At 38.8% G+C, this 22,763-nt stretch overlaps 1 protein-coding gene across 5 annotated transcripts; it reads right to left on the reverse strand.

Annotated features, from left to right (window-relative positions):
- Window positions 1–1,500: 1,500 nt before the first annotated feature.
- Window positions 1,501–22,396, reverse strand: ZFAND4 (zinc finger AN1-type containing 4). Of its 5 annotated transcripts, none has more exons than XM_064662775.1 (10): window positions 22,308–22,396; window positions 21,311–21,613; window positions 13,926–14,001; window positions 13,757–13,824; window positions 13,050–13,236; window positions 9,193–9,337; window positions 7,195–8,376; window positions 6,548–6,602; window positions 4,093–4,210; window positions 1,501–1,880 (listed from the first exon to the last, which is right to left on the reverse strand). In XM_064662775.1, exons 2-10 carry the CDS (start codon window positions 21,492–21,494, stop codon window positions 1,745–1,747), a joined length of 2,151 nt encoding a protein of 716 aa, XP_064518845.1. In that variant the 5' UTR covers window positions 21,495–21,613; window positions 22,308–22,396; the 3' UTR covers window positions 1,501–1,744. The 5 variants fall into 5 exon arrangements, with proteins under 5 accessions (XP_064518845.1, XP_064518849.1, XP_064518848.1 ...); XM_064662779.1 differs by having other exon boundaries at window positions 4,093–4,207; window positions 7,534–8,376; window positions 9,193–9,340; XM_064662778.1 differs by having other exon boundaries at window positions 7,534–8,376; window positions 9,193–9,340.
- Between the last annotated feature and the right edge of the window lie 367 nt (window positions 22,397–22,763).

Here is a 22,763-nt window from a genome sequence, read left to right on the forward strand (position 1 = left end):
TAGCACATTTGTCATGCTCCTTATTCTTTTCCTTCAGCATCAAGTACTGTCCCATGCTGGAGAGGAAATAAAAACTACAGGCATGTTCATGGTACCTAGCACAGCTCAGTAACATGTTCTTCATACCATATGCAACCTTCTCCAGTAACAATAAGCCTGAAGGTCACACACACAGAACTACATTTTTATCTTATCACTGCCCAGAAGGATGATTGCAAACATTTTTTCCAAGTTCGTCACTCCATGAAAACTTCAGGTTTAAGAAGTTTCAAGTAGACTACATGAAATGGATTTCCTCCAAGGGTGAGATTCTTCAAGTTACTTCTCCCTCTTTCAGTGAGTGTCTTTTTTGGCCCAACTTTTGATTTTCATTCTCATAAGCTGCTATTGTTTGAGTGCAGCATAGATCATTTTAATACCACAACCAACTAAGTATCTGAGGACTTTGATAAGACAGGGACCAGGACATTCGATACAATGTGGGGGATTTCTTTTGTATTAGTGGTTTGTTGTAGGTTTTTATTAATCTCTTTATACTGGAACACTGAATGCAACTTATATAAAAATATTTCAGAAGCATTAACGGAACGAATTAGGAAAGTTTTCTAGTAGGTATATTCTTCCAACATCACTTTCTGCAGTAGCTGCATGACCATTAGAGGTGTTTAATGCATTTACTGAACTGCCCTTACACAGTATCAGCTGGAGGGGAGAAAGGTGAACATATACCATTTATTGAACATCCATTCTGCCTTTGCTAGTACTTCAGGAAAGTAAGACTTCAGGAGGTTTATTTAAAAGCACACAGTGTTGGTCACACTGTTCCTAATGAAGCTGGTGGGAATTCTTCTTCAGCATGAACAGATATGAGCCAGTGCTTGTGGAAAAAAAAATTAAATATATATATATGCTCCCAACAGAGCCCAACTTTCAATTTACGAACATGCTTTATGAGACAAGTTATTTTGTGCATTTAGAACACATAAACCAAAATAAAATTTAATATTTATTAGAATTTCTTCCAGTAACAGCATTCAACATCTTAACAAACCAAGTTGTGAAGTCTTAAAAAAATCTAGGATTACAAAAAAAGTTAAAATAAGTTGTTTCTTATATTTAATGGCAACAAACAGGGAACCTTCTATTTAAAAACAAACTTGTCATATAAACAGTATTATTTTAAGAAAATGTGATTAAGATGATATGTAATTTTCAGAATGGACACACAATGTATGAATTCCAATCAGAATGAAACAGAGGGGCTGAACACACTATCCCCTTAAAAAGCTCAAAACAGGCTGTTTGAAGAAAGGGGAAGGAGGAGGATCTTTCTAGTGAAATAATTTAATGGACAAAAACGCAAGAGTACAGAAGACATTACATGACACCCTCATTACAACACCCCCTCAACTCTGGTTATACAGTAAAGTTAGTAAAGTGCATCTTTAAAGACTTGTCTAGTGAAATAGCTTTTCCAAATATAAAACACAACACGTGCAGTAACAGTTAATCATAGTGTAAATTTTTAGAAACTAGTTTTTAACCTTTCATTCACTCAAGAAGAAAAGTCTTAACTGCAGTAGTGTTCACATTATTCTTTGACAGGATGCATCCTCATGTGCTTTTGTTACTTGGCAAATCTTCAAATACGGAGCATGGCAAAATTATGCAGTTTAAAGCAAGTGCTTCTCTCAATTCAATACAACTCTTCAACAGCAGAATGGCCACATGCAGCACAACCATGTCAGATTTTGGGAAGCTTTGGTGCACTAACGATGGGATTGGTTTCCTGCAAATACCTTCGCCCTGCACTCTTATAGTCGTAGGTGCAGGTGTGGGTCTCTGCATAGCGGTGCGTTGCACAGAAGTTGTTTCCACATCTGAAGAAATATTAGAAGTTACAAGAAGCTTTTAGAAGCTTTTAATGCTCTGACGTGCTGGGAGAGCTTTTGCTTAATCATGTGTTATTTGACATAGCTGTTTGGATTCTTAACATTCTTGTCTGATAACACTAACTGGTGGGGTAAACAAAACAAAACAACATTTTTATAACTGAATGTTGCAGTTTTGACCCAACAGTCTCTTCAACTGGTAAGCTAAGCAAGATCAGTACTCCTGAAACCACCTAGCAAGGATCAAACACACTTATAAATTAAGAATTATGAGCTTTGTTTTACTTTCTTTCTTTTTTAAAGATATCACATAACATCAGTAGGTGTAATTCAGAGGACAAAACCATGGAACTAAAATAATGGCGTCAGGTGAAATCCATGTAATGCATTTCAATTCAAAGCCACCACAGCATTCACACCATCAAAAGAGTTGTTTAGTTCGGCACAACTTCTGCCTGGCATAAACTCAGATTAGTCATTTAAGATTAATAAATACAGATTTATGCAGCTGTAAAGACATCAGACAGACTAACTATAGGGAACATAACTTCCTATATGACTGGAAAATGGTTCATCTATCCAATATCAGCTGCAATTTCGATGAGTTAAGATTACGTTTTTTGCCTTCAAACTTACAGTTCAGAAGCTAAGACCCCTAACAGGAGAAAAGATATTGTATCTGATCTGGACAAGTGCTTTAAGTGGAGACTGATATTAGTGTCCTGATAGCCTAATTATTCAATAAAAATGCTTTCTGACAGTAAAAGAATGACATCATTCAAAATCATAATTCTCTTGAAATTGATTAAGCATTACCCATCCAACTTACTGTCTCACTATTAGACTGTAACCCTGTATTTATTTATCTGTTTATCTCAGTTCATAATAAACTCTTCAGCTATTGTTCCAGTGCTTTTGTGTGTCTGCTAGTAAATTTGCTTTTCTTTGGTTCTTGGTCCCATAATCACCACTTCTCTCATATGAATGTACTCTCTATTTGGTTCATGTTCCTTTTTTAGTAAAAGGTCATATGGTTGCTCCTTCTGAAAGCAAACCAAATACTATTTTTGGAGATGTGCAATTTCTCCCTTTTATTTTTTATCTTAAGCAAGCTGCTTAGTTACTTTTAGAAGAGCTTGCAGCTATTCATTCAGCAGGGAGCGTGCAATGTCCAAAACTGTTACAAAATCAAAAATTGAAGAGTCAGTAGGGAAGCAATTCCTCACCCTAAACTCTCCTATACAATTCTCCAGTGGTTGAAGTCTTGTTCATTTGGCTGTTGACTGGCACGGACCAAGATTAGCTCTAAATGCAACCCCCACAGTTGATTAGCCTCCAGCCTTGATTAGCTCATGGGAAACAATACTGAGAAAAAAGTATCTTGTGGGAGAAAATTCTTGGATAACCAAGATGAACAGAAAAAGCAGGTGTTTTTTTGGTGGTTTGCTTTCTTGGGTTTTATTTGCTTGTTTGGGGGTTTTGTGTTTTCATTTGTTTGTTTTTTGTTCAGGTTTTGTTTGGATTTTTTGTTTTGGGTTTGGTTTTTGTTTTGTTTGTTTGGTTTTTTTTAAGTTCCTCATGATCACCACCAAGCACCAGGTCTCACAGTGTTGTTTGCAAGTCATGATTTGGGGGACCAGCACTCTGACGTTCTGCTTTTGAAATGCTCTACATGCTCAAAGGTGACTGAAGTCTTGCAAGAAACAGAACACACATAAAATAAAAAATTTCTTGAATACAAATGTGTATAAATTCACAATCTGTGAAAATGTGTTGCAATAGAATCACATCTGAGATTTTCTGAAAAACCAGTTCTAACAAAACCAGTTTTTCCTCAAGTTGTTAATCATATCATTATTGTCAAGAAACTTTGCAGAACATGTACCTTTAGCAAGTTCTACTCACACCAGTATAAAATGTCATTGTTCTTTTTTTATTATCGTGGTTTTATTTCCTGACATCTTCCATTCTGATACCTTTCATTTCTTGATCTTCCTGGAAGAACATACACCTCAAAAGCAGAACAGGTACAACATTCCTGAGTTTTGATTCCTGCAGTTTTGCTTGAACTGAGAAATCCAACCTTTTTGAAGGTTGCCTTTTAATCTTCCATGCTTAAGGAATACCATGCAGCAAAGAAAACTTTTTGGTTAACTCAGCTATCAATTTTGAGTAACAGCTGGTTATATGCTCAGCCTACCTGCACTCATAGCTGGTTGCCAATCCAGTTTTCTTGCCACAAAGAAAGCAGTGCTTTGTAATTTTCTTTTTTGCTTGAATTAAGCCATTCACAGGTGGAAGATGGGTTGCTTCACCTGCTTTAAAGTACAAAGACATCAAAGACATTTTATTTTAACTTATTCACAGACTAGTTAAATGTTATCTTTTGAAACCCAAATTCGTTTTACATTTTTTAGAATACTTCAGGTGGGAACCCCAAAGCCTAAACAGAGAGGGGAAAAAAAAAAACAACCTGAAAGTCAAAAGAGAAAACACACCTCAAGCCTATGAACACCTTTGGAAGAGGCATCACAATGTGGGACCTAGAACTGTTATTTTTAACACCTGTTAAAAGCTCACATAAGCAGGAAGTTACAAAAGAAATTAAGAAACACGTCTCATAATGGTCTTCCCAAATGCAAAATGAACATATGTAGTGTGATTGGGAAAACCACTGCACACAATGGCTTTACAAAGAATCAACTGGGCATTCCAGTAGCATCTAGTATATTCAGTGTAGTAGTCTGCCAAAGAAGTACTGCAACATTTTAAAATCTTGCTGGTACTCCGTAATTGCAACAAACTATAGTATTAGACTACAGGCCTCTATTTAGCTATATGGCTACATTAGGCACTTTGCAGATTATTTGTAAAATTTCGATACTTTAAAATTTACTTTACTTTTACTTTTTGCCCTGTAATTCTTGGCTGTTGCTTTATTAACTGGAGAGCATGTAAAGAACAGGCATCTTCCTTCCCTCTGTAAGAGTAAGCTCTTTGTCCACAACTTGCTTATGCGTATTTCCCACATGCTGGGACAGTGAAAGTGAGCAGTGCATCCCTCTCAAACATTCTTTCAGTGTTTGTACCATTTTATTGTCAGGATGTTCCCAAAAAGTGATCTCATGAGTTCAAAAGTATTTTTTTGTCCAGGACACTTTTAATCCCAACATAAGTCACTTCTTAGCTGAGATACAGCAGGCTACATTCAACAGCAGCACCAGGCAGTCGCTACACATTGCAGTCACCACTACCCCATCCTCTCCCACTCCACTGCTTCCTAGCATCAAATCTTCCAGGTAGTGTTTGCCCACGCTAACAACTTCATCATCTAAAAGTACACTATTTCAGTTAGCCCAGTTTGTGGAAGAGACAGTTTGAAGACAGATGGCCCTGTGGACCGTAAAAAACAACACACCTGCCCTCACCTCTACAGTCCCTACAGCAACTACACTGAAAACTGATTCTGTCTCTCAGTCAGTTACACAACAGACATGTCTCTCTCAAAAGCCTGCATGATATGATGACACCAACTTGGTCTTTCTCATGTCTAGTATCTTTTGTAAAATACACTTTCATCTGACATAAGATACACCAGAGGAGTGTCTTCTTCATAGTTCTATCCAAAATGATGCTGATGTTAGTAGGCTTTCCCATCATGCAGACATGGCTCTTAGGGTATCACCTCTGTTACCAAGGAGTAGTTAAGGACAGACCTGTTTATTAATTGTCTGACAAGTGAAAGCTGCACCCCAGTTGTGAAACAGAGGCAGAATCCGCTACTTTAGCAGCTTTTTCTCCCACACTACAACTACATAATTTTTCCTATTGCAGCTGCTATTTGAACATCTATTTTCTAGCTCATTCTCTATATCTAGATCTTAAAATCCTGGAATACATGCCTGCCTCTTCCTAAGGTCATACAGAAAGAAAAGAAAACCTGTAAGCTGCAAGTCAAAGATGTGAAGAAGAAAAATTAAATGTGCTGAAAATCTTTAGCTCACTGTCTGAAGAGTTGTAAAAGCAGTTTTAAAATTAAAAGTTTTAATCTAGACAACTCCTTTCCTCCCAGGAGAATTAATCACATAAGAAATTAATATCTAGGCATAACACATTCATTTTCAGTAGATGTCAAGCATTAAGCATTCCATAGTTACCAAGATTAGGAGGGAAAGAATGATGATCAGTACAAAAAATAGTGAAAAATCTGCACTATATCAATGTTCTTCAGCATCCATGCCCTTATTGCTTCCTCCCCTCTTTTCTTTTGCTCAGACTGTAGTGCTAAAGACAATGCTACTGATAAATTTGGCTCCAATTTTAGTAGACTCAGAATTATTCACAGAACTGATCATTTGGAAACTTCAGCGCAGAAAAGTCATGTTAATATCTACAGACGACATGCAGGACTCATGACATATTCAAAAAGTTTATGTCAAAAAAAAGCAGTTATGTCAACTTAAGATCTGGATGCCATCTGTATTTTAAAGAATTGCTTAAAAATATTAAAAGTTTAGTCATGCTATAGACGTGCAAAACAACAAGGACTCTAAAAGCCACATGCCTTACAAAGATAAATTATTTTTGTCCTCTCTATATGTGATATACCAGGAAAGATTAAAGAGTCATCTTTAATTATTGTGTAAGTTACTTACCTACTCTTTTCCCTACAGCTGCCATACTTCCATTCATTCCAAGCCCATGCGCAGACTAAAAAAAAAAATTTCCACAAGGAAATTACTAGCAGATGGAAATGAAATGAAAACTTAGACAGTGGTATCGGCTTATTTGATATCAATGTTTTATCAATCAGTGTACCTACGAAGAGTCCAAGACAACTTCTGCAGATTAAGTTAAAATTCTGCAATATAAAGCTTTACCCTAAACGACTATATAATAAACCTCCCCATACTTCAAAACAACAAAGCACATTAGAGCTGAAGCTTGGCACATAAGGTGCCAGTCACAGGGCACACTTTGGAATCAATGACAGTCGGTGAGCAGCAGAAGTCAGATGACACTTCTAACACAGACGTTCATTATTCTACCATTACAATAACTAACAATTTCAGTTGTGAACTGAACAAACACTTTAATCTATGAAAAATTACTTCTAGGACCTGTTTAGATAAGGCAGTTAAGATACCAACAGAAATTCAGAAAACAGTTAAAGACAAATCAGGGATTTAAACACACCTCCCGCTCCCCCCATCTGCCTTTCCTGACAAGACACATACATACACACTTAGTAGTTTTGTAAAGACAGGAAAACTTCAATTTCTCTGGATGCATTAATACTCACTAGAATATATTCAGCAGGTTCATTTGGAGGAGCAGTTTTCCTAAAGTTTTCTTCCTGAAAATGTTGCAGGTTTGTAGGTAGTAAAATACCAGAAGTCCGAAACCTGCCTGTACCACAGGAACTCTGTAAACTTTCCCTGTTTGTGCTTCGGGCCAGCGAAGCCAGAAATCCTAAGTTACTTACAGAACTCACAGATTCTTTGGATGCCTTGCTAGCCACATCTGTAATGTCCCTATCCTCTGCTTTAGAAATTACATCAGGTCTTTTTCCAAGTGACTCTACTTTCACACTACAAAATCTAGCAGTCCTAGGAAAAGAGGAGTCTGCTATGCTACGTACTTCCAACGATTGAAGCACATTTGGGGAGGCTGCAGATCTCAAGTTACCAGCCTCGAAGCATCTGGGTTGTGCTTGTGGTTTCAGAGAACTGTGACACGCCGCTTGCGCTGAATACCGAAGGGGTGACAAAAGCAGATTTTTCTGAGGACTTAATTCACGAGTACGGAGAAGACCAGTCTCCATTGCTGCAGTGCTCAGCACTTTGCCAATAGGTTTTCTATGCTGCTCTACAACCTTAGACTCTTTGTCTCCATCAGGCAGCTCAAGTTCTGGGTTCACTTTTCCCATATCATATATCTCACTACACTGTTCAGCGGTGCTTCCTTCTGTTAAAAAAGCAAAAGCATCGGATTCAGGTAGGTGTTCTTCTTCTGTTCCATACAGTTCTCCATTTGTTAGATTTGGAAATAAAAGAGCATCCTCCTCACTTGCTGAGGTCACATTTTCAGATGCTTTTTCTGAATTCACAGGCAGGGATGAAACAGGAGTCAGAACACTATTTATAGGTAGTTTTGCATTTTCTAGTTCGACGCGAGATATTTTCGGTGGTAACCTGATGCTACCAACTGGCTGAGACCAAGAGTTGCTCTGCCAAGTGTCATCTTCCTTAAGGAAGTGATTAGCTGTGGATGGCATTGTTCTGCCAGCAGTGGCCAAAGTAGCCAATGCTGAAAGTGCGTTTTGGGAAGACTCCGACTGATGCAAATTCCCAGGAGGAGGTAGGCACGACTGTCCCATATGGGGGAGCACTCGTAGAAAGCGGTGACGAGCAGCAGCCACTGAGCCACTAGATGGTCGAGGAGTTATTGGAGGACGAGGTTTCACCTTGACAGTTTTCTTAGGCTATTAAAAACCAAACCAACCACAACAACAAAAAAAACACAGATAGAACAACAATTAGTATTTGAATTCCAATTGCATTCAAAGACGTGACTGAGAACATATTCCGAGGAATTTAGACAGCGTAAGGCCAGAAAGGACCAAATCATTTTTTCTACTCTGTCATAGGTTACTAGCCATCAAGACTTCACCCCAACATCTGAATATTAAAATAAAAGATTATAATCAGAGAATGCTTTTCAGTAAATAGGTCTTATGTCAGAGAAATAGGAAAGGGAAGCCAGAATGCCATCAAAGTTATCCAGAAGAACTTCAGGCCTCAAACGCAACAAAAAAATGAAAGAAAGTATAATCTAGGTAACCTAGTCACTCATGAACACCAGTGTGATGTTTTATCTTCAAGGTAATCTCACTCTTGAATTTCACATCATGGGCTTTTTAAGTTACAGTATTTCTAGTGAAGTTTCATTTAGGAGAAACACTGACTTTTACCAGAGCAGTACTGCAAAACAATGCTTACTTGAAGTACTGGAAGAAAAAAACCCCAAACAAACAAAACCTCAAAAACCCACCCACCCAAAAAGCCTACCCATGCAAATAAATCCAGGACCAGTAGTGAATTCTTTCAATTAGGACAGATAGATCCAAGGAAAACCAACATCCCTTCGCAGAATGTTTATATAAGAGTATTTACATAACTGATGAGAAATCCTTGATCACTTCCCAAGACAGCAAAGTATCTGATCTGCTTTTTAGAAAAGCCAGCACAAGGAAAGCCCAAGCTATTTTACGACAGAAAAACTGAAATCATAATTTCACCTTTTTACTCAGATTCATGTTCTCCATCTTTGCCTTGAGCAGTTTCATTTTATTCATAGTAATTGAATTCTCAATAATCTGTTGCCCAGAAGGTGATGCCTCTGTCTCATCTTCATCATCAGCATATAAATTATAAACCGAACCACTGCTGAAAATAAAAGAAAGTTTGTATTCACCATCTAATCAAGTAATTTAATCATGTTTTCAATGTAGAGTATTCTCACAACTAGGAAGTCATATCCGTAGTTGATCTGTTGACAAAGCATTATGTAAAACTGTATGCAAAGACATTTCAAATCCATTTATCCACATAAGCATCCCTTGTAAGAGCAAAGTGATGTTGCCGAAATCTGAACATCGCCACGCTTCTGGGAAGTTGTTATATCATATACAGTTGGTTCACACTCACTATATATTTTCCCCACAGAGGGGATATCCAGTTCCACAAATGTCTCCTGAAGATATGCCAAAGCTGTTAAGTGTGTGACTCAGACAACAAGCTGATCAGTTTTCCAATTAACCAGACACTGGCATGGAAGGAAAAGTCCAAATTTCTATCCATCCTGAGGGGTGTTCTCACCATAAATGGAAATGGAGGGGTCACCCGTGTGGATGTGATATTCTATTTCTCCTTTTCAAAATATAAAAAAAAAGAAAAAAAAAAAAGAAAAAGATCAGTTTAGGTTTCCAAAGAGTCTCACATTTGGAAAAAAATAAATAGATTAGAACTGCTAATCCCAAGACAAAATATTTTAACTCAGTAGCCACCGGAAGTTTATAGCACGACATTTCCTTCTTCCATTCTGCATTCTAAAAGACTGCAAAACCTCAATGCTTTAAAATCAGCATCTAACTTGTTTTTCCTATGAAGCAATAAAGCATTATCACTAACATTTCAACATTTGACAGTGAAATGAAAGAACCATTAGGAGTGTTCAATTCATTACAAATTGATAAATTTTAAACATTGTATGTAGTACATTTTAAAGAGTGTTTTAGTTCTTCCATTAGGCTGTCAGCATCCAGAAATCATGACAATCAGGCAATTCCCCTGTGTTCATACAAATGTCTTAGTAGATTTAACTCAAATTTCTAGTCTCAAAAAAGATGAAGGAAGAACTAAAGGTCACGAGAAAGTCGGTACAAAAAAAAAAATAAATCACTAATTAGAGCTGGCATCTTACCTGATTCTTGGAAATATTCTGCTGCCCTTAGTCCAGAGCCAGTATTTTTTGCACTGACTCTCCAAATCCATTTCCCTAAGATGCAGCAAAATTCCAAAGGCAGCACAGCTGGGAGACATTATGAAGAGCAAGATGGCAGCAAATTCAAAGCAAGAGTCAGCAAAATAGACAGTCAATTCTTACCAAGACCTGAATGGTTCCATATGGGGACAGTCAGCATGCATACTATATACTTCTCCTGGTAAAAACCCAACACTAAAAAAAATAATTTCAAAATTTTAATTCTCAAAGATTTGAGTCACCAACTCAAAATAATTTGTTGAACTTCCCTTCCTTCAAGGTAAGGATAGGAAGTAAAGTGGCATGTCTCATGTTTGTTTGGTTTTTTGGTTGGTTTGTTTGTTGCCTTTTTTTAAATACAAAAATAATAGTTATCCTTTTCTTTTTAATTTTCTGACTAAGTAGGGGCCAAAAATACTAAAAAAAAAAAAGGAAGTAACACAAGGATTGTTTGCTTTAATATATTGTAAAATTATAAGAGTTGGACAGGGAATTTTGATCTTCACGATACTTTCAGCCTATTTTCCAATGAGTAAATTTTAAATTTACTTTGTCCATAGATGTCAACATTCCTGAACTCTTGCTTTTAAAATGCATGTCTCAAAAATTATTAGCTTGCTGAAACCCTTTTGGCACCAGTGTCTGCCCATTCTCCACTAGAACTTCAACACTCTTCTTTTAATCCAGAGACAATGATCATTGTATGCATTTATATTTTGTCAAGTTTTAACCATTAACTCAACCACAGATAAAATAAAATTATCTGGAGACCTATAAAACAACACTGAAACCAGTGTCTCATTTCTAAATTTCAGTCACTGAATCCTGCTCCACACACATACACACACACACATACACACACAGAGTGAGAAAAGCTGATAAACAAGTGCCTCAAAATGCTCAGTCATCAGTAAACCCACACAGAGAAACACATTTAACTGTCAATGTAGAAAACACTAGTATTCAGAGTGATTCACAGTCTTCCTCTATAAAGATCACATGAAAAGGTCTGATTTGTTCCCATTCTCTCCTCCCTTTGCTACTTTTTCCATTTCAACGCACATACACACAAAGATTTGAACATGTAGGTGGATACCAGGGAGCCCATTCTACTCAAAAATGAAAGTTCGAGTTCCTTATGACAACTCCTTGCAATAACTCACAGTACAGCATCCACAGTCCCAGCTCTTTGGATTGGTTTGGATGTTTGTTGGAGTCAAAAGGTTAAACAGGAACGATGTGGTAATAGGCAGGGTATCAGTGAGAACAAGAATTGCACTGGATTGCTCTTTGCAGAAGTGCATCTAGCCCAAAGCAGCAGCAAAGTTGTCAGTTCTTACCAATCATGCTTGGTTTAACCTACTTCAAACCTACACACAACACCATATGTGGCTATTTAGTGAAAGAGTGCAGGGGCCTAAAGATCACAGATCAAAAATATTTGTGTCTTTTCCTTCTCTCTAGTAATTGTATATCAAACACTAGGTCTTTCTACTCTATATAACAATGTGGGAATTCAACCTTGATATTTCATTCAGTCAGTACTTTTTAAGTACAGATCTTTTATAGAAGTTTATACGATTAGTATCACTGAATATAAACCCAGCACAAAGCTCTTGCTTTCACTTTGCAAACAGAAACAAGAATAGTCACTTAAAACAGCACAAGCCTTAGCCTTGGAGAAAACGCAGCTAGTTCCAGAATAGGGACTACTTTCCTCACAGTTGTACAACTATGAAGTCCTTGAGGGGAAAAAAAAACCCTACCCAAAAGCTGCAGGATAAAAACAGAATGTAATGATTTTTAACAGACATTACCAATTTTGATAGCTTTAGAAAAAGACTACTAAACTGTTCACTACAATGTAGTAGGTTAAGTGCCATACTTGCTCTTCTGATGATAACAGCACTTTGATTCTGACAGTGATTGAAACAGGTCAGCAATAGCTAACCTGAGTCCTAATTACATCCAAAGGCTAGCTCTATCAGTAATTACTTTAGTACATTTTAAAAAAACAAAACAAAAAAAATAGAGCAACACCCCCACCCAAAAAAAAACACAAGAAAGCCACCCCTCCCCCCCCAACCAAACAAAAAACTCCCCCAAAATAAACAAAAAAACTCCAACAAACAAAACCCACAGGATTTTGCACTGCCAATCTACTGTCTTCCTGACTAATCATTTGGTCAAGTCATACCCATAGGGAAAAAAATTATGCCCTGAACAGAGAAATGTTTACAAAACTAAACAAATGCCTTAAGATAGAAGAGAAAGTGCTTAACTGAAGGTTTTAATATCTTATATGGTCAAAATTACTCTCCTGTGAAATGCCGCTTTTCAGAAAGGGTTGGAATGTTGAGATTTGCCTTAAGTATGAGGTCAGCTTTATCTCCCTATATTAATGCACACAGTGATTAAGAGAACCATCAGCATGACCACTGACCACAAAGCACTACTGTGCTGCTAGGCCACCCAGTTACAGCAATTTAATAGACCTTAGGGAATAATTCTTGCATATTCCAGATATTCTTTTGATAAAGTCAACAAATAAAACTGAAAATTATACAGCAACCCACTTTTGAAGAATAATATAAAGATTAAAACCAACTTTACCTCAAAGACTCAGATAATGGTGTTAAAGTGCCATCGCCCCGGTCAACCACACGGAAGAAATTCAACCTATCTCCTTCTCGATATACTAAGAAGGTAACTTGTTTGTTGGATGGCCCTTTCTCCCAGGTCTTGTCTCTAGCAGGATCCATGTATTCAGCCATTTCCCTGATAGGGTCTTTCACAGGAACTACAAAGACAAAAAACCAAAACAGAACCAAAACATTATTATTGTTGTTTTGATCAACTTTGAGAGCTCACCTGGGTTTCTAACAGAAATTCCCAACCTACAAGATATGCTGAGTTTTTTCCCAAGTGAAAGTCACCAAGGGTATTTCTCCATTTTCATTTCTATACAGATGATCTACATAACCAGGTTTACCATCTGCCTGAAACAATGCTTGATTCTTACCAACCATATTTTAAAAATTATTTGTATAATGACATTACAGTATCATTTTTTCTTCAAGTGAAGAATTGCTGATTTTATGACTTGATGATTCTATACATACAAATAAACTAAGAGTAAACAAAGTGTACTTGGTATGCTAAGAAAGAAAGGATGGGGGAAAAAAATCCCTCCATTTTTGTCGAGTATTTTTCCAGTTAATTTGAAATTAAGTCTGATTGTCTAAAATGCTTAGCTAAGAGAAGCTGTTTACAGTTATAAGACATTGAAAGACCACTATTTTAACTTAGTTAACACCTACCTCTTCTGGTGTTAACCGGTCCACCTCGCATAGCCAGAACTAACTTCAGAGTGCAGCCTTCTGAAATGCTGCAAATAACAATAAATAAATTTTTACAGCATTTTCTGTTGTTTATGCTAACAGTCATTTAGAAACATTAATTAGAAATATAATTTTATTCTATACTTACTTATAATCATTCAAACAATAGTCATCCTTCAGTTCCGTATTATTCCAAATTAAGTGCTGTTGAGAGACAGGAATACCTAAACAAAACAAACAAACGACTAAAAATTGGAGCTTGGTAGAAGGGCTTCTGGGGAGTTTTAATTCTTTAAAGAGTGTGGGGCTGGTGGATTGAAACTGCATCACAGGAGACGGGAGAGAAGAAGCAGGACAGGGACAGGCACTTGAGCAGCCTTCAGTTATGATATCCAACCTCCAAACAGTTATTAAAAACAAAGTTAAGATTTTCAGAAGGTTTTAGCTCACACACAAAGTTAAATGTTTTGCATCAACAAGGGGTCTGCAGAAGTGTTCAACTGCTCAGGCTTATTGAATATTTCCTCTTTTTCCAGTCATCAGATGAGGGAGGTTTTTTCCTGTTTTCTGTACCTCAGAACTTTATGTCAACTGACAGGAAAAACAGGATAAAACTTGTACCTACAGAACTGCTGAATAATTTAACCACAGACTGATATTTTGTATTATCCACAGTACAGACAGTCATATTAAGGTAATTGGTGGCAGCTCTATTACAGTGGTGACAACTGCAAATGTGTTTTTATCCTGGCTTGGTTTGGAACCTGATAATTCACACATATAATTTAGTACCACAGAGGTTAGTTAAACTTCTTCATACAAACACTTTTGTTCTGGGTGCTCTTTAGGCCATAAGAACATTTTATTAATATCCAGTAATATTCATTTTCAACTCAAGCTCTGGGAAAATTTGGCCATTTTTTGTTAAAAGAAAGTACACATACTGAATACTTGTTCCTTACTAAAAATCCATATTCTACACAAATAACTTTTGTTGGTTTTTGCCTGCATAGTCAACTCACCTAGATACAAATATAATACACATTAAAGATAACAAGCATAAGCTGGTACAACCTGAGATCTTCACACATTTTTACTAGGATGCTACCACTTTCCAAATTTTGGATAGAATACAAATGAGGACAATTATGAAAGGGTGAGACATCTCAGACCATCAAAAAAAATACAATTAAGGCTAATGGAAGATGAATAGCTGTCTTTTTTTGTCTTTGGGGAAAAAAAAATCATCCCTCCAGCATCAAAAAAGTTGTTCAATTTGTCTAGTGAAACCCAAGTAATTAAGATTTCACTGCGCATTCCTGACAAATTTTAATTAAAATGAAAATCTATAGAGGTCAAGACCTACTTTTTCAAAAAGGTCTAAACACTACTCCTCAGACTAAGAAACAAAAGCTATAAATGTATTTTCCTGAAGGTTACATTAAAATAACCTTATATTTTTATTCATTGCATGTTCAGATACTTAAAGGGAAATGCAAGTGGCAATGCCACACAGTAGAACTTCCCAAAATACATCTAGCAAGAGGTAAACACAAGGATGAGAGCCCTTCAGCGAGTTTCCAGAAACATCTCAGCTTCCGAAGGCTGGCAAGGATGCTCAGCAAGCTGTGGCAAGAGGTCAGTTAAGTAGCCCCTTCCTAGGTAAAGGCACAAAGCTATGAACACCCATCAGCAGCAAGGAAGAAAAGGAGACCAGATTCTGGTGAAAGTTCAGGAAGAATAAACAGGCATGTAGGAGTTCAAGAAGAATAAACACGCTAAGGAGATGTTCCTGGACAGAAGGAGGAGTGTACTTTGGAGGAATTGTTATTCTTTAAGCTTTAGAAATTGGAATTTCCTTTTCTCACTACAGCTCATACCTAGACCTTCCCTTTTTTGAATGATTAATACAACTTTACTCCACTTGGAGGGCATTTAACAAGAATCTTATATCCTCTGAAGTCCACAAGACATTTATAAGGAGAATATGTTCATACAGTAGACTAACATAATTGCTACTACATTCCCAGCTATTTAATAGCTGGTTATAGGTTATGTTTTAAGTCTGCCTTGTAAGAAAAAAAAAAAGCTGGCAAGAGCCAGTGAGTCTACAGTGAAGTTTTCTGTGTTGTTTTGCACTCTTCTGATTACAAACAATCATTACTGTCTTCCCTTGTTATGGTTTCAGCAGCCTCCAAGGAGCAATTTCCAATTACTTTGATAAACTGAGACAGTATTTGTTAAAAAGGCTGGCTTGCAGCTGGCAATACTGGAGTGAAACATGTTTTTGCTCATTCAACAATGACAATGTATTTTTGATGAAATGAACAGATGAAAAGATGATACTCTGCTGTAATTGGAAACAGACACGTCTTTATTACTTATTCCCTTTCATGCTGCTTTCTTAGAATTCTGTATTTATACATGGAGGAAGTGGTATGTGCTTTATAGTTTCACAGGCAGCAGAACATGCATCAGCTGTCTCTTTTCTGGATTATAGTAAGGATTTCATGAGGAGACATTTATACATGGGATCAGCATGTAAAACTGCCAGCAATAACGAGAACTGTGATATACCCATCCACTACCCTTCCCCCTAAGCAGCACATGACAGTATTACTGGCCTGCTCTGAATCAGTACTGAGAGGTAAGTACAGCAATAAGCTGCATCTCAGTGCTCAAATGGAAGTGAGCTAGGCAGGTGATGCTACAGGAAGACAGAAGAGTTTGCAGACTATCTATTGAAACAGCTGCAGATGCACTGACAATCTGACCTACCGAAATGAGGGAAGAAGAAGAGAGAAGCAGGTACTCTATGCTGTCTCTGAATCAGCATAGCTTCCTTCCTGTACTCTTCTTTCTGGCATGTTAAGTAGGCTCACCACAGGTGATGTGGTCAAGTCTGACCCAGAAAAAAAAAATCCCTGTAGATTTCAGAACAAACTTTATTTTATGTTGTGGGTACAAGGTTACTATATTTAAAAACACCCCAAACATTTCACAGTCAAAATTCAAAGAGTGTACTTATCTTTCATTCAATGTTGAAATTGCTGGAGCCTCTGCTTAAGGAGAGGCTGGGCTGACAGTCTTGCTCTCCCTAAGAAACTAGCTACACTAGTAAGAGGTGCAAAGGTTCATAACTTACAGCAGCAGGACTGCTTTCCTACTGTCAAACTCCCCATCTCTGACCGACGTGACAGTAACCATGGCAGTGTAAATGACAGTCAGCACTGACTTGCTCTTCATCCAAAGGACTGACAACGAAGAAACTAACAAGAGTAAATCTCCAGTAACTGAATACAAATCCACAAAATTTCCTGACAAAGGTGACCTTACTTTACACCTTCCAGATTCTGCCCTGGGCAGCCATCTGATCTGGGCAGTCTTGCATTCACAGGAGTCTTTTCCCAGCTCAGAAAAGGCACAAGCTTAAAAAATGCTTCATGAACTCATAGTATCTATCAGCACAGTAAACAGGCAAATGACAAATCAAATGGAAGACATAGGGGAAAAGAAGTAAACAGAAGAAAAGCAAGACTGACTCTGCTACAAACTCATTACACTCTTGTAATCCACTTCTCCAGTCCTGGCAGAAGCACAGCTATTTTCTCTAATGCAAATAGTAATAAATATCATTATGACATACTGTGAATTCACAGAATACTGAAAGAAATTACAACATTCACATGAAGTTTGCTTGACATTCTTCCAGTTCCTTTTGTTTAAGATGAAGCTGCTGTACATAGGCAGCAAAATAGCGACAGCAAAAAGACCAAAGAAAAATAACAACTCAGGTGATGAATTGAAAGTACACACACACACAACAACGAAATTGTTGTTGCATCTGTCACTCCCTGCTGAACACAAGCATTCAAAATTAAGATGTATTCTGAAAGCAGGTTGTGTTTTTCCCCTTTGCAATAATACAAGAACAAGAGAACACCTAAATTTTCATCTAAAATGGCAGATGTTTCCACATACACAGACCATAAAATTTAGTTGCAAGTACTCACTGAACAAATCATGACCAAGTTGTTTTTTTCTTATTTTAAAGCTAGCTATGTAAATGAATGCCTTAACACTCCATACTGAAGAATGCAAATTAATTCCCACAAGCCAGTAACAATAATACCATCACCAAATCCCAAAGCCCACCCGCTCCCTTGAGACTCAATCCTACCCTACCAAGCAAACATGTTTACAGTTATCATCTATGGTTCTTTAACAGATGAAATTATTAACCAGTACTAGGAATATGCTACCTGAATGTTCTGTCTATAAAATCCAGTGTAATAATTGGTGTTTTTGAATGAAGAACACTAAACTTTGTCCAGCCCAGCAGCTACAAGAACTTTTGCAATGGAGGAAGCAAAAAGAGATCTCAGTTTAAAAAACCCCACTACTTCCACTTTCAGTGAAATCCAGCTTTTTTAAGTACTGTTCATATGTTAAAGCTCAGTCTTTCACGCCACCTTGAAACTCGGATACCATCCTATCCATGTCCATCAACACATGCTCCTGCCTTCAAAACCAAATAACCAAGTAAAACCAATGGAGTAGGTAGCACTGCCAGCAGCACTGTGCGTGGCTGTGTGTATTCCAGCTTTTATGCCACCAGAAGATACAAAGGGGCTATTTCTTCCACAGTGAACCATTTTAAAAGGCTCAGTCAGTGAATCTGAGACTACAAGTGATTTACTCTAGGGGCTTCAAAGTCAACATCTATAACAAATCTTGTGCTTACTTAGCATGGAACATATTTGAGGACAAATTCCTGGATCTGACCCAAACACACATCCAGTATGCTTTATCTTCAACTTATGAGCAGACTTGCACTGAAATTTCAGATGAATTAGAACCCATTAGTAAGTTTTTACCTATATTCTTCACTGACTATAACCCACTGAAAACAGATAGCTGGAGACATGGAGTTCTTTCTTAGTAAGGTATCAATGTCTACTACAGCTGTGTAAACAAAGCCCTTCCATATCAGATTGCTAATAGGCACCAAGAATGACAAACAGTATCTGAAGTATACAAAATTCCTAACATGCCATACATATTATGTTTTTTTATTACAGTGCAGACAATCTACAGCTATTGAGATTCCAGTTGTTGACAAAGATCAATTTGTGTTGTTTTAATTTCATTATTAGCCTCCTACAATTAGAGGTACTGGCAATATTTGACCAAATTTGTTAACTTCAGATAAAATTCTAGATTTTTTTCTTGGAGGTTTCCAGTCTCAGCTCATTTTTTCAAAATTAGTGTCTTTTCAAACGTGTCTTTTTGTATGCTTATGCACTATCATCCTCAGCACCCAAATGAGTCTACAGAGACAATACACATACTAGGGACCCTAGACAGTCTTCCAGCAGCGTAGGAAACATTCTCCAGCCACAACTGCAGCTTAAATGAGAGAGATTCACACCCCATGAAAGTTGATACAATACAATAACAAAAAGTGAAAACCAGCAGCGGAAACAGGAACAGATGTAAACTTTCTCCTTCCCATGCTAAATCACAACAAATTTAAAATTTTTGCTCCACCTGAGTGATTTATTGTTCGAATTTGTGCACTATAATAGGAACTCCATCACTGAAAAGTTGTTTATTATTTTACATGCAATAGCAACCACAAATGCAACATAAAATTAATTTGTTATTGTGTATCTGTTCCCTTCACACACAGCGGATCAATTTGTTTCCATTCTGTCTCCCATAAATTGTATTAATAAGCACATTACAGATATTTTAACTCTGTTATGGAGTATCAAGGTATTTCAGCTGACTTTTAGCAATTCAATGATAATCACCAGTGAACTCATCTTCCATGTTTAATGAAATTTACTCACTAATAATTAATTCTATACAGCAGGCACCTAAGTCATAATTACCTTATCATCCTATGAACTACAACATGTGAACAAAATTCTGAATAAGCAATATTGTAACTTCATTACTGAGCTGTTCTAGTAAGAAAATGATGATACTTTTATAAGCTAGGCACATCCAGCCTACAATAATAAGTTACAGGTATAATTCAGTACATGTATTCACAGTCTCATGTTTTGGACTACAAGAAATACAAATTCCTCTTCTTCACATCTCCCACTGATCTCTTCATGTATCCTTTAAAGCTCACTCCTTCAGAGATACTGCCCAGATAACCTGCCGTCTCCTGTGCTCTACTGCCTCTGCTACCTTTTAATTCACCCTTAGTTAGCATTCTGTGCATCTCTCCTACACCTACGTTCAATCAGAGAGAAGAGAAACCCTTTCCTTTTCTTGTTTCACCTCTAGCCTCCAGGAGCATCTTAACACATTCTCTGACTTGTGGTTAATTATGGCCCTGTCCACAGGAAACAAAAGCATATCCACACAGCTGCACCACTATAGCTAGATGGATGTAAACTACAGTTACCTGCATGGTGGAGCTTCTGCCATGTGGATCTCAGTAATAAAAACTCACCCCTATTGTTGTGATGCTTCTGTGTTTTAAGACTTGTGCCAGCTACCTTTTTTTCCCCCATCCCTTAGAGCAGACTTCCATAAGAGGAAAACAGTTATCTTAGATTCAAGTCTAAAGCATCATATTACATCTCTCAGAGAATGGGTTTCACACAGACAGAAGGACGAAAAACACAGGTATACTAGGGAAAGACAGGATTCCTTTTCTTAAAGTTAGCAACTCTGACACTCTCAGCTTCTGCAGCTATAGATCTTTAACCCCTCCAAAGTGAAAAAGAGAATGCAATGCTTGAAAGTAGTTGAAATATGTATATCTAAATATTTCAAATCATATTCTTTCATGCAGGATCATTCTCAGCATAGAGGGAAAGGAGTAAGAGAGGACTAACCTACACCTTTTCTTCTTGCATAAGCATCAGGATTGGCCCCATAACTTAAAGGAGCTTTTCACTTTGCAAGATGTGTCAACTTCATCACTTTAAGACAAAGCATTGCCTAGCCAGACCTCTAACAGCAAAAGATCACTCACCTAAAGAAAATTCAAATCTGTAACTTAAAGCTGCCTTTGGGATTTGCCTGCACTGCAGTTGCTCTTGTGACTGCAGTGTCATAAAAAAACCATAAACTGACTAACCTAATAAGCAACAAGCATAGCAGCAAGTTTAAAGTATGCTCAGTTACAACAGACATATTGCATGGCTCAAGATTATATCCCTGCTGGTTAACAACCAACTTAGGTCAGAGAATCCATAACCTTTTTAAGATTAACCTTAATAATTGTGTATAAAATAACCTCGACAACTCAACCAACCCACCAGAAGAGCAAACACAGCAATTCCAGTGAATCCTAAGCCATGAACTTATAGGAAAAGGAAAGAACAGAAAAACAGCTCAACTCCAATTAAATCTAAAACAAAAACTGAGCACCTAGCTTATATATATACTACTAAACATGACATTAAAGTTTCCTGGTTTGATTTTAGCAATTATAATTTTTAAAACAAGACTTCCTCTCTTCCTCTAAAATGATAAAGTTTACACTGAAATAAGAGAGAATAGTACCTTCCAGTCTTTGAATTTTAGCTTTCACAGAAATAACTGTTTCAAAGGGGGAAACTCGCAGTTCAAAGCACGTTCCTGTGAGCGTTTCAATGAAGAGCTCCATAGTTTCATAGAAAGGAAGCTTGTAGTGAAACGGTCCCATACTATCCTTATTGAAAAAAGGAGGCTCTTTCTTGTTGGCCATTAGAAAGGATTTACAACTTCCTTGTAAGAAGATCTGTCAGGAAACTACATTCCACTTCTAGCCAAGTCAGCTTTGAAGACACGTGTGGTGCATTGCTGTTCATCTTTAGGAGTTTTCACCTATAAAGCAAACAAATACAGTTCTAACATCTGAACATAACTGTTAAAGAGAATATCAATTTATTCTTGATGAACAATAAAATTCTTATTCTGAAACAGTAAGTTACTACATCGGTAGTGCAAGATAATCACAAAATATATTAGTGATGTTGTAGTTTTAGGACTCTGGTTTCAGTCACCATTCCAGGTGCAACCTTGCTATTTCTGTTTCCACAAACAACATGACAACTGGACACCCAACACCTCCCGAGAGGGGCTGAGCCCTCGGCAGTGTCAGAGATGTCAGAGATCGAGGAAAAACTCCAAAAAGGCACAAAACCAGGGATTGGCCCGGGCTCAGGGAAGGCAGAGTTGGAGGCGGCAGTCCGGCCCAGCGTCGCACCGGGGCGGCGGGCCGAGCCCGGGCAGCCGAGCGGAGCGGCCGCGAACAAAGGCGGGCGAGCAGCCGCCCCCTCCCGCCGCCCCCGCGCCTCGGGGCGGCCTCGCACCCCGGGCAGGGCGCGGGGCCCCGCCGCCTACGACCCCGGCCTCCCTGCCCTGCACGGACACCGCCGCGCCTGCGGGACTGGACCCGGGCGGGTCGAGCACAGCCCCTCTGCCCCGTCGCGCTCGGCGCTCCCGCCGCAGGGTCTCCGCGGGAGCCGCGCTCCCCAGGACCCGGAGCCCGCCGGGTGAGGGCGGGGTCTCCCCTCACCTGCCGCCGCCGGGCCACCTCGGGGGAGACACGGCTCCTGCCCCCCGCCCGCTGCAGGTCGCCGGACCGGCCGTGCCCGGCGGGACGCGCGCACCGGGAGCGCAGCCGGAGCCGCCGCCGCCGGGGGGGCAGGACCGGGAGGCGCCACCGCCCGGCAGCCCCCGCGCTGCCCCGCCCCCGTGACGGCCCCTCCCGCGGGCCAATGGGACGCCCGCTCTCACGCAGCTCGACCAATCAGCGCCCCAGAGGGGCGGGGCTCACGGCGCCTCAGGGGCGGGCGCCGCCGGGCCGCTTGTTATGGTCGTTAAGACGCGGGGCGGCCGCGCGTGCGCGGGGAAGGACCCGGATGCACTTCCCCGGCGGCGGCGTGTTCCGGGCCGGGCTGGACCGGGCTCCGGGCACCCTGCTCCAGGGAAACCCCGCCCACGGCGGGGGGTGGAACGGGACGGGCTTTCG

The sequence above is a fragment of the Pseudopipra pipra genome, chromosome 8 (assembly GCF_036250125.1).
Source record: "Pseudopipra pipra isolate bDixPip1 chromosome 8, bDixPip1.hap1, whole genome shotgun sequence".
Taxonomy (NCBI): Eukaryota; Metazoa; Chordata; class Aves; order Passeriformes; family Pipridae; genus Pseudopipra; species Pseudopipra pipra.